This window comes from Rhinoderma darwinii, chromosome 12, assembly GCF_050947455.1.
Source record: "Rhinoderma darwinii isolate aRhiDar2 chromosome 12, aRhiDar2.hap1, whole genome shotgun sequence".
Lineage (NCBI taxonomy): Eukaryota > Metazoa > Chordata > Amphibia > Anura > Rhinodermatidae > Rhinoderma > Rhinoderma darwinii.
In genome coordinates, this window is record NC_134698.1 from 74,270,356 (window position 1) to 74,281,527 (window position 11,172).

The following is an 11,172-nucleotide window of genomic DNA, read 5'->3' on the forward strand; positions in this document are numbered from 1 at the left end:
ACATCCTGCCTACTGCAGAACCTCATAATACACATCCTGCCTACTGCAGAACCTCATAATACACATCCTGCCTACTGCAGAACCTCATAATACACATCCTGCCTACTGCAGAACCTCATAATACACATCCTGCCTACTGTAGAACCTCATAATACACATCCTGCCTACTGCAGAACCTCATAATACACATCCTGCCTAATATAGAACCTCATAATACACATCCTGCCTACTGCGGAACCTCATAATACACATCCTGCCTACTGCAGAGCCTCATAATACACATCCTGCCTACTGCAGAACCTCATAATACACATCCTGCCTACTGCAGAACCTCATAATACACATCCTGCCTACTGCAGAACCTCATAATACACATCCTGCCTACTGCAGAACCTCATAATACACATCCTGCCTACTGTAGAACCTCCTAATACACATCCTGCCTACTGCAGAACCTCACTATGCTCCTTCTAGTCAGTGATAACCCATCTTTACTTTTCTCACATAGGTTCTAAAGTAGGTAGGGTTATGTATTATGAGGTTCTGCAGAGACAAGTTACGTGTTTTGAGGTTCTGCAGCACATGTGATAAGTAATTTGAGATTCTGTGACAACTGGGGCGTGTATTTAGAGGCATAATGTACCGCCTACTGTATATTTTTAAGAATATTAAAAGCCATCTCACAGTTCTGTGACGTGTAGAAAAGCAATGGACCTCCTCATGAATTAGAGTAGAGGGCCCAGTATACCATATGCATTAGAATTATAGGACATTTCTCACAATTTAGGGAGGCGTCTGGTGTTGACCCTTTTAATTTGTGAGATTCCAAAACAGGAGCGTTGGTCTTTTACCACAATGTTCCATCTCGCACAGAAAACATGATTTGTCTTGGTTTCTTTTTCTCTTCCAAGGTTCTATTTACTTATTATGCGAGAAAAAAAACGTTCCATATCTGCCACGGAACGCTACCCCTGTTATAAGCCTTGGAATTATTTTTATTGAACCTACGGCATCTCGCTTCCTTGTACCTGACGTCCTCTAATGACATGAACCATACACATCAGGCTGTAGACCTATTCTGCATGTGTTCAGAGAAAAGAGACAAAAGATCCGTGCATAGATACATCCATTCAGGAGGGCGACGGGGCTCAGCCATTGAAGGAGCGGAGACATGCTCTCACACAATCATTGTTTTAAGGACATCGAGATTTTGCAACCTCTTTACAGCTGTCATCCGCCCTCCCCCACATCTTTTATTTTATAATTATTCAAACCAGATTTGTCTTTATCTTCAAGCCTCTACTAGAACAACCACAAACCATAATGGACTTAAGATGCTTCATAAGGTTCCTTCTCATCCTATGATCCAATGTTCCTCCCACCATCATCCAGATTCGAAGGATCTTCCGAGAAACTCCACATCGCGTCCTTGTAGGTCCATCAACAGTCCTAAGTCTTCTTCCAGAATAAGGACTATAGGTTAGTCTTTAGCCGGTAGTTTTACTGCCTGGGATTGACATGGTCTTCTCGACCATGAAAGGTTTATCATCACAGAAGTTCTTCATCAACTCGTAAACATGCGAAGACAACCAAACTAGTGGTGGCTCAACCACAGGCTCGTCTAAAATAGCTTCAATATAGGTTACACTCTATAATTTACAATTACATTGAAATTTAGTCCCAGTTTCTCATAGCTGTTACTCTTAAATGTGTGAGAACAAGAGGCCATGAACACATCCTATGGTTAGTTCATTCCACCAGTTCTTTAAAAAAGTGCTCGCTCTGCTCCATTTACGAGGGTGTGCGTGTTTTCCTACAGGTAACAACTCATTGAGGATAGTACTAAATTGTTTTCTAGACAACCATAACCTATATTCTTACCACGCCATGTATTCAGCTGTCCGATTTGACATATCACTGAAACAAAAATAACCCAAAAATTTCAAAAATAATTCAAGTGCATTAAATGGCCTTAAAATAGATGACCAAATTGTCTATGTTTTGTGTTGTACTAGTCGGTTATGTTGTATTGCTGTTTTCTGTTGATCTCTAGATTTTTTGCTTTGTGATACTTTCTTTACATTGTACTGTCATTGTCTTGTGCCTTTATATTGTCTTGTGATACCATTCTCTATTATATGTTAGTTTTGTTGTCTTATGATGCCAGTTCTGCCACCTCTATCTGGAGATGTGTGGAAATAAGCAAACCCTCAACCTTAGATATGGTCCTCAAGATCTGCTTTTTGGGGACCTAATTTCAATAGAACATAGACAATAGACACTTAGATCACAATTTGTGATCAGCAAAGTCAAAAATATTGTTATTTGTAGATATAATGGTAAAATATTATGTTTAATTTAATAAATGGAATCGATATGTTCATAAACTGGTGCCCCAAAGTTTTAATATACACCCCATCCGATTCTGCGTCTCGACTCTGATATGTTGTTCTTTAGGAGAACACTTTTACTGGACAAGATGTCCAGGACATGTTCTTCTACTGATCCACCACTGTAAGCCCCTCGATCAGTACAAAGAGTCAGAATTGGGATGGAACGTATATTAGAAATATGTACCCCGTTCTGATTCCGTCCCCAGGACATTTGATTACAGGGTAGGACCTCTTCAACAAGGACTTGTAAACAGTTTCTTCTCCATGCTTGACCTAAGACTAGGCAGTAGCTGCTGCTTGGTTCTACATCATATCCAGTCGGAAATATTGTGAGAGTTAATTTCCAAGTCCTGATTTATTTCTTGGTTTATTTTTTTTAGTAGAAATACTGAACACATTTTTTTATTTTTTTTTATAGTCGTTCATTTTTTTGTTATTTTTTGAGTTTTGGATTACTTTTTGTGTAATGTTCTAACTTTTACAAAAAAAATCTAGTACTCGCATGCCTTATGAGTTATATGATCAGAAGACATCAGGTAAAAGAGGTCAAATTCTTGTCAACAAGTCCCAGCAAGTGATTGTGTGCAAGCCTGCCATTTAAAACGACCAGTTCACTTGAATTAAATAGCCTCAGTAATCCAGGTTTACCTGAATAGAACTTTTCAAGTATATACAAGTTCCCTGTCTACTGAATGTTAAATGTGCTATATAAAAATGTAGACTCTCTTAGCAATGACCTCACCATAAAGCCTAATAAAAACGTGAAAGGAACTTTTTCGCAGATGTAACGCAGGGTTAAAAAAATACAGCTTTTTTTGTGTTTCACAGTGTTCTTACAAGAATGACCGATCACCTGTAAAAAAATGGAAGCTGCCATTTTGTTGGTTGATCGAATAAAACATTGGAAATCTTGGTCCACAAGGAACAAGAGGTATCATCGAATGGACACAGACTTAGTAGTGGGGTCCTTGGATCCTAGAAAAATAATAGACTACATTGACAAGTCCATGACCCACCAACCAGGGTGGCTTTTAACAGCATGCACATGATAATTACAATATACAAGAACTGCAAAAATACTTCTGCTTTTATTGCGAAGCTTGGAAAATCTCGTTTTTATCTTAGTTGGGAACGCTGCCATGGCACTGCTAATGGATTAAATCAGGGGTGGGCAAAATACTGTCGAATTTAGAAGTCACTTAAACCACTCCGGGAACGAATGTGACTTGTCCAAAAATAAGAACTTCTACAACCATGAGTAGAAATTATCCCAAAAAGTTAGGTGGTAGTTGAAAGTGCCAAGGAGCATTGACTACCAGGATCTGAGACTTTACAAGGATCATGTCCTCTTTGTCCAAGAATGTGCTCTATCACTCCATCGATTTAGTTTTCTTCTAAATTATTAGAACTTTTTTTTACCCACTTACCACATGTTGTTCATTTATAACGGGACCATTTCCGAAGAGAAGAGCCTTCATATCTCATAAAGTGTTCCAAACTCTGAATCATTGTACTCCTGAGTGATCTCATATCAATCAAGCGATACGTGTAGACATTTAGTAACAGATAAGCCTTAATGTCATACTCAAAAGATCTACCTTGTTACAGCCACCCAATTGTCCTGTATTAAAAAATCAATACCCACGCGTTTCGGTAGAGTATTTTGAAGAACTTATTGATTAGGTATTGTTTTTCTCTGCTCATATTCATTACTCTGCCAAGCTGATAAGAGTGGGATACAAGTATGTATATTAGCAAATATTTATTACCGTATTGTATATTGAGCCGCAGTCTGTAAATTTGCACAGAAGCGATAATAAGCGAAGTGTTACAAGACATTCATTACAGCTTTGTTTGTAGAAATTGCTTCGAAGCTTGTCTGAAAATAAGAAAAATGCTGAAACTTTTATTTATAAATTAAATTTTCAATTTAAAAAATTACCAAGAATTCGTCATTTGAATGTTTTTCTCTTTTCTTTTTAGGTAAAGATGAGCCTTCAAGCTATATTTGCACAACATGTAAGCAGCCTTTCAACAGCGCCTGGTTTCTGCTTCAACATGCTCAAAACACACATGGATTTCGCATCTACCTGGAGACCAGCCCAACTAACAGTTCCCTTACTCCCCGAATCACTCTCCCTCCACCCCTGGGACCGGAGACTGTTGTACCATCCCCCCTGATGAACTTCCTTGGAGACAACAATCCCTTTAATCTCTTGCGAATGACTGGACCCATCCTACGTGAACATCCAGGCTTTGCTGATGCTCGGCTCCCAAACACGCCACCACTCTTCAGCCCACCCCCTCGCCATCATCTGGACCCGCACCGCCTTAGTGCCGAAGAAATGGGGTTAGTTGCCCAGCATCCCAGTGCCTTTGACAGAGTTATGCGTTTAAATCCAATGGCAATTGAATCTCCAGCAATGGATTTTTCTCGAAGGCTACGAGAACTGGCAGGAAACAACTCCACTCCTCCTCCAGTGTCTCCGAACCGTGGCAATCCTATGCATCGCCTGCTAAATCCCTTCCAGCCAAGCCCGAAATCCCCTTTTATGAGTACACCACCATTGCCACCAATGCCCCCAAGCAGTACAACACCACCGCAAACCCAGGCCAAGAGTAAATCCTGCGAGTTCTGTGGGAAGACTTTCAAGTTCCAGAGCAATCTTATAGTTCACCGTCGCAGTCACACAGGGGAAAAACCTTATAAATGTCAATTGTGTGATCATGCTTGCTCGCAGGCAAGCAAATTAAAACGCCACATGAAAACGCATATGCACAAATCTGGCTCAATGACTGGCAGGTCTGATGATGGACTATCAGCTACAAGTTCACCAGAGCCAGGCACTAGTGAGTTAACGGGAGAAGGAGGGAAATCCAATGAAACAGATTTTAGAAATGAAAGTGACCCTTCCTTAGGCCATGACAATGAAGAAGAAGAAGAGGAGGAAGAAGAGGAGGAGGAGGAACTGGAGAATGAGAGTAGACCAGAATCAAGTTTCAGCATGGACTCAGAAATGAGTCGTAACCGTGAAAACGGGGCAAAGCAAATCCATGATGAGAAGTCCCACGTCCTTGGTAAAGTGATGGATAGCGTAAACATGGGAGCCATCCAGCAATATAATGACATGCTCAACGACAAACAAAAGAGAAGTCATTTCATGAAACGTTCTGATCCACGAGACCTATGTCGGAGAATTCCAGGTGACGAAGACGGGGTAGAAAGAGAAATTATTCGAAACGAAGAAGGGACGATCAATGGTAGAAATTTCGGCTCAGGTGAACCCTTTCCAGGCTTGCTCCCTCGAAAACCAATGCCCATCTCCGGCTCTGGTCTCAATAACTCATCGAAAAGGATAAAAATTGAGAAAGACTTGGACTTACCACCAGCAACGATAATCCCTTCAGAAAACGTTTACTCACAGTGGCTGGTTGGATATGCAGCATCACGGCACTTCATGAAGGATCCATTTCTTGGATTCACAGACTCTCGACAATCCCCTTTTGCAACGTCTTCTGAACACTCTTCAGAAAACGGAAGCCTGCGGTTCTCCACTCCACCAGGTGATATGCTGGACGGGGGTCTCTCAGGGCGCAGTGGGACAGCGAGCGGGGGCAGTACCCCTCACATAGGTGGACCGGGCCCTGGCCGACCCAGCTCAAAGGAAGGGAGAAGGAGCGATACGTGCGAGTACTGTGGCAAAGTATTTAAGAACTGCAGCAACCTCACAGTCCACCGTCGGAGCCACACTGGGGAACGGCCTTACAAATGTGAGCTCTGCAACTATGCATGTGCACAGAGCAGCAAGCTGACGCGCCACATGAAAACACATGGCCAGATAGGTAAGGAGGTGTACCGCTGTGACATTTGCCAGATGCCCTTCAGCGTTTACAGCACCCTGGAAAAACACATGAAAAAGTGGCACGGAGAACACTTGCTGACAAATGACGTGAAAATTGAGCAGGCAGAAAGAAGCTAAGGCCCCTATATGGGTTAATTCAATTTAATTTGTACAGATTTAACTATTGCCAACTGAGAAAGCTGACCTTACTTGCCTCCTTATACATAACTTAGCGTAAACATGTTAGGTGTCACAAAGTGGCACTTAAAATATATCCTGTGTCTGCAGTTCTTTTAAACCTGAGGGTTGAATAAGGCAGTAACAATTGTGGAGCCTTTTAACTGTGCAATAATTTCTGTATTTATTTGGGTTTAATTTGTCATTTTGGCATGTGCAGGTACTTTTTTTTTTTTTTGCTGTTTTTTATTTCCTTTCTATATTTTTATATTGTTTTTTTGGTTATTGCGCATCCTGTTAAAAACAAAAAAACAAAAACCCACAAAAAAAACAAAAAAAACCTCTTGTGCTGCGGGGGACTGATAACTTGTTATATGCAAGAATGATTTTTCAGCCCCCTTCAGGACAAAAAGGGTTTAATCTCCCAGTAGTAGCCCCCTCCCCCCCCCCCCCCATTGTCTTAGTAGTGGAGAATTGTATTTTAAATTATCATTTTTTGGGCTGCTACATTTCTGGAATTTAAGCTAAAACTTTTGTAATTTCTTGCAAAGAAGCCATCAGCTATTTGATTTCAGTTGTTACGGATTTTTAGGTTATATTGCCATTCTTAAAATGGGGTCAGGATTATTTACACAGCGGATTACAATCTTTAATATTTTTAGCACTTAATTTTAATTGCATGGTAGGATCTTATACGCAACAGTTAAAATGCAACCTAAAACTCAAGAATCTTTACTTAAGAATCTTGGGGTTACACCTCAAAAACAAAAAAAAAAAAAAGGGAAATTTTCCAAAAATAGTCTTAACTTTCCACCTACGTGGGAATTTTATCAGAGGCATAACTTGAAGAAGTGTCCCAGCTCGAAAGCAATCTGCTTCATGTACAAATTATTTTTTGCGGCTTAAGTGCTCCGCCACCCCAGCTCCATGGGCTTCGCGTTGCGAGTCACTCTAGCCAGCAAATGCAGCGAGATGCACTGTTATTCTTGAAACTCTGAACCCACCTGCAGTGTTTTGCAGTCCGCTCAGTGCTGAAAGGCTGAAGGGTCATCATTGCAGTTTATTACCGTTATGTCATTTGTAATATTGTGGACTATGAATTTCAACATGTTATTTATTCTAAATAATTGCAAATTCCGATAATGACTCCTGCTTTTAAGATCCTTTTTCCATTTTTGTTTTCTTTTTTTCTTTTGCGTGCATCAGGAGGACAGCAGAGATCAAAAGGTTACCCATTTTAATTTTGTTGACCGCACTTTAAAAAAACAAAAAAAAAAAAAAAACTTGAGTTTCTCTGTTTTCCATGGCTTCTGAACAAGAAATTACAGCCTATTCTCCTACGCAACCCGATGGCGGGTTGAACTCTATAAGGGAACACCTGAGATTAAGTGCCAGTGTTGCTAAGCATGGCATTCACAACGCTGGCACTATAAAAAGAATATATATATAATTTATTGGACGGTTTGTCTACTGCCATTCGAATTTTTTGTGAGTGCCTTGAAAACTGATCTTCCTATGTGAGTCTCTTGAGACAAAATGCAAAACATTTTTTGTGAAACAAAAAAAAAAAAAAAAGGACTTTTAAAATAGTAATACGAGAAAAGTACATTTCTTTAAAAAAACACAAAAAAAATCAAAAGCCACATTTACTTATTAAACAAAAAAAAAAAAATCTGGTTGACGATAGTGTGGACACGATAATGCCATAAGACCCAATCTAACGAAGATGTTTACTCAGCACAAGTTCGAACCTTCTCTGGCTGATTTATTATCAGCTATGTTTCTTTTCAGGACAACGCTGCTTAGAAAACGGAATGAAAATGATTTACTGCTGAATTGAAAATGAAATGACACAACTTACCAGATATCGTTGAATGGGGAAAAAAAAAACAATTCAGGAACAACTGCTATTTTTTTTTTTTTTTTTTTTTCTATCGTTCAATTTAGTGCACTCTGTCTTAAAATACGTTTACAGTATTCAATACGTACAAGGGTAAAAGAAAAAAAGAAATAATTGTGTGTATGTGTGTTTGGACGATCATTTCTTTTCAAGGTTTGCTTAATAGGTTTAAAAAAAATGCCATAATGGCCATGTGTATATTGTTTATTTTTGCTTTTTTTTTTTTTTTTTTTTTTTTTGGTGACGGGGTTTTAGTATATATTATATATATTAAAATTTCTTGATTACTGTAAAAGTGGACCAGTATTTGTAATAATGGAGAATGCCTGGGCATTTAACAAAACCAGAAAAAAAAAAAATCCTTGAAAAAATGTTGCAGTAAAAAAAAAAAAACTTAAATGGTGGGTCTATAACATTGTTCTTGTCACTGTAATTGTAAAGTCTGAGTTTTAGTACTTATTTTCCTGCCTTGGGTGTTATTTTTTTTTTATTTCAAACTGTATAGAAACTTGTATTTGGGGATTAAAAGGTGATTGCTACACCATGTAGAAAAAGTAAGTAGAAAAAAAGTGCTTAATATTGTTATTGCTTTGCAGAAAAAAAAAAAACCACGTTTCTGAACTGTGCTTAATTTTATTCCCTATCCTCTTCCCCCCGTCTCTTCTGGAATGGATATTGATATTGATTGGTTCACATGATGTAGGCACTTGCTGTATTTTTACCGGAGCTTGTAATTTTTTAACTGTACGCTTGTCCTTTTAAAAGGATTAAATGTACCTTTTTGTTAGTGAATTTGAAAAAATAAAATAAACAGGCTGCCATAATATATTTTTTTAATTTGGCAGGATAAAATATTGAAAAAAAAAAATAATTAAAAAAAATACAAAATAAATAAAGCATTTGTAATTTAAGTCCTACTGTACAGAAAAGAAGTTCTTTAACGACTTCTCGGTAATCAAAAAGAAATCAACTGAAATATTTTGTTCACCGGTAAATATTAGTTGTACATTTTTTCATTATTAGCCTACAAAATAAGTACTGTTCCTACAGGGATGTAACAATCTATAGGGTGCCTGGACCTTGTATCAAGGCCTTAGCAGGTATTGAATGATTGGTACTGATGACCAGTGTAAAATAATATAAAAATTTTTGTATAAAAATTACAGGAACATTCCACATACCTGTGAAGTTTCCAGAAAACCTCTTATAGAGAGTTTTGCTCCATCCTACATCATATCCTTTCTCCCTATAAGTTGTACTTAGATAACTCAAACCAGTTAGAGGAGAACACAAAACCTACTGTATTAATATGCTATATGGTCCAGGCACAACCACGCCATCCCCTGTCAGAACAGGACGTAACATGAACCCTGGTCTTGCCAGTCCATTAGCATCTGCTTTGCTTTTCAATCCTTTTTGTACATTCCATAAAAAAAATCCTGAATGTTTGATGGGCTGAGATGAAATTCTGATTTTTTTTTCCCCCATAATTACCCAGTTTTGGGAACACTAAAATGTGCAGGCTCATTGCCTTTTTGAAATCAAAATGCCCTTCCGGCCAAGCCAATGGATTATGAATGCCCCACACAAAAAGTTGAATCTCCAACGAAGTCATTCGATGAAATTGTAACGTCACCAGCAAATGTGGAACCCCGTTTCTTCACCAACATCTTACGTGCCACACTTAACGGGTATTCATAGGTCAAATCAACAAGCACAAAAGTGATATTTTTGGGATAAAATAACTATCCCCTCTCCCACGTTTTTTGAAGCACAATTAGCAAACTCCTGCTCTCGTAGTTTTCTTTCGTGTCCCTTTTAGCGGTCAATAGCATTTCATCGCAGCCCATGGTAAAAGACAGTCCGCCATTTTGTTTATTGCAGGCAGCCTCATCATAACGGTGCTCTTTGTAATTTCAGAACTGCAAAGCAAAATTAAATGTTGGTTAAGTTGTTTGCATTTGTACGGCAAGGCGAAATATTTTTATTACCTTTTTCTATTATTGTATGAGCTTTTGTTGTTTTGGAGGTTTTTGTCTTTTACTACAAGTTTGAAACTATTTATTATTGCTTGGTATTTGCGCTCTGTTTGAAAAACGAGCACTTTTTTTTTTTTTATTATGGATAAATGTTGGGACGGCTAGAGGTCTTTTCAACATGGCTAGGTGAAATATTTATTGTTTCTTTATCTGTACAAGAATATGGTCTTTCTTTAACCGTACTGTCTCATTGTTGAGTTCAGCATGTGTCAGCCATTTCATTTGTACGCTCGTTTGAAACAAAGCTTGTTCCAGTTTTCAAGTTATAAAAAAGAAAAATAAATTGGACATTAAACTTGATGAAATTATGCTTCTTCCTCTTCTGTTCTCTTCACCTAGTCATATGAAACATATATATTCTATTTTTTTTTTGGGTTCAAAATCTATGACCAAAAAATATATAACACAGAAGTGGACACAAAAGAAAGGAGATACATAAATTTTTATTTTATACCTTTGCTTCCTCTGAGATCCACTTTTGGCTTTGGCTCAAAAAACGGAGCCAAAAATTGCCGCAAAAACTGCATCAAAACGGTGTGTGTAAAACTGGCCATAATCCGGCATCAAATAATCCAGAAAGTCTCATAATCTATTGACACATCTTTAGTTTAAAAACACAAGACCAGATTGAGAATTGCGTTTTTTGATGCAGTTTTGGGTGCATTTTTAATGCCTTTTTTGGTGTAGTTTTTGATGCAATTTTAGGTGCAGTTTTTTTTAGCCAATGCCAGGAGTGGATAATGAAGGGGGGAAATTCTAAAGGAAGAATTTATATTTCTTCTAATTTTTGGATCCATTCCTGGCTTTTGCTATAAAAACTA

General features: G+C 38.2%; 1 protein-coding gene across 3 annotated transcripts in view; it reads left to right on the forward strand.

Moving 5' to 3' along the window:
• The window catches only part of BCL11B (BCL11 transcription factor B), an 86,581-nt gene extending 75,925 nt beyond the window's left edge, over window positions 1-10,656 (forward strand). For 2 of the 3 annotated variants that reach the window (XM_075844061.1, XM_075844063.1), the window contains exon 3: window positions 4,377-10,656. In XM_075844061.1, coding sequence (XP_075700176.1) covers window positions 4,377-6,373 — 1,997 coding nt within the window. In that variant the 3' untranslated portion in view covers window positions 6,374-10,656. The remainder of the gene's footprint in view (window positions 1-4,376) is intronic. The other variant, XM_075844062.1, reaches the window with a different exon arrangement.
• The last annotated feature ends 516 nt before the right edge of the window (window positions 10,657-11,172 follow it).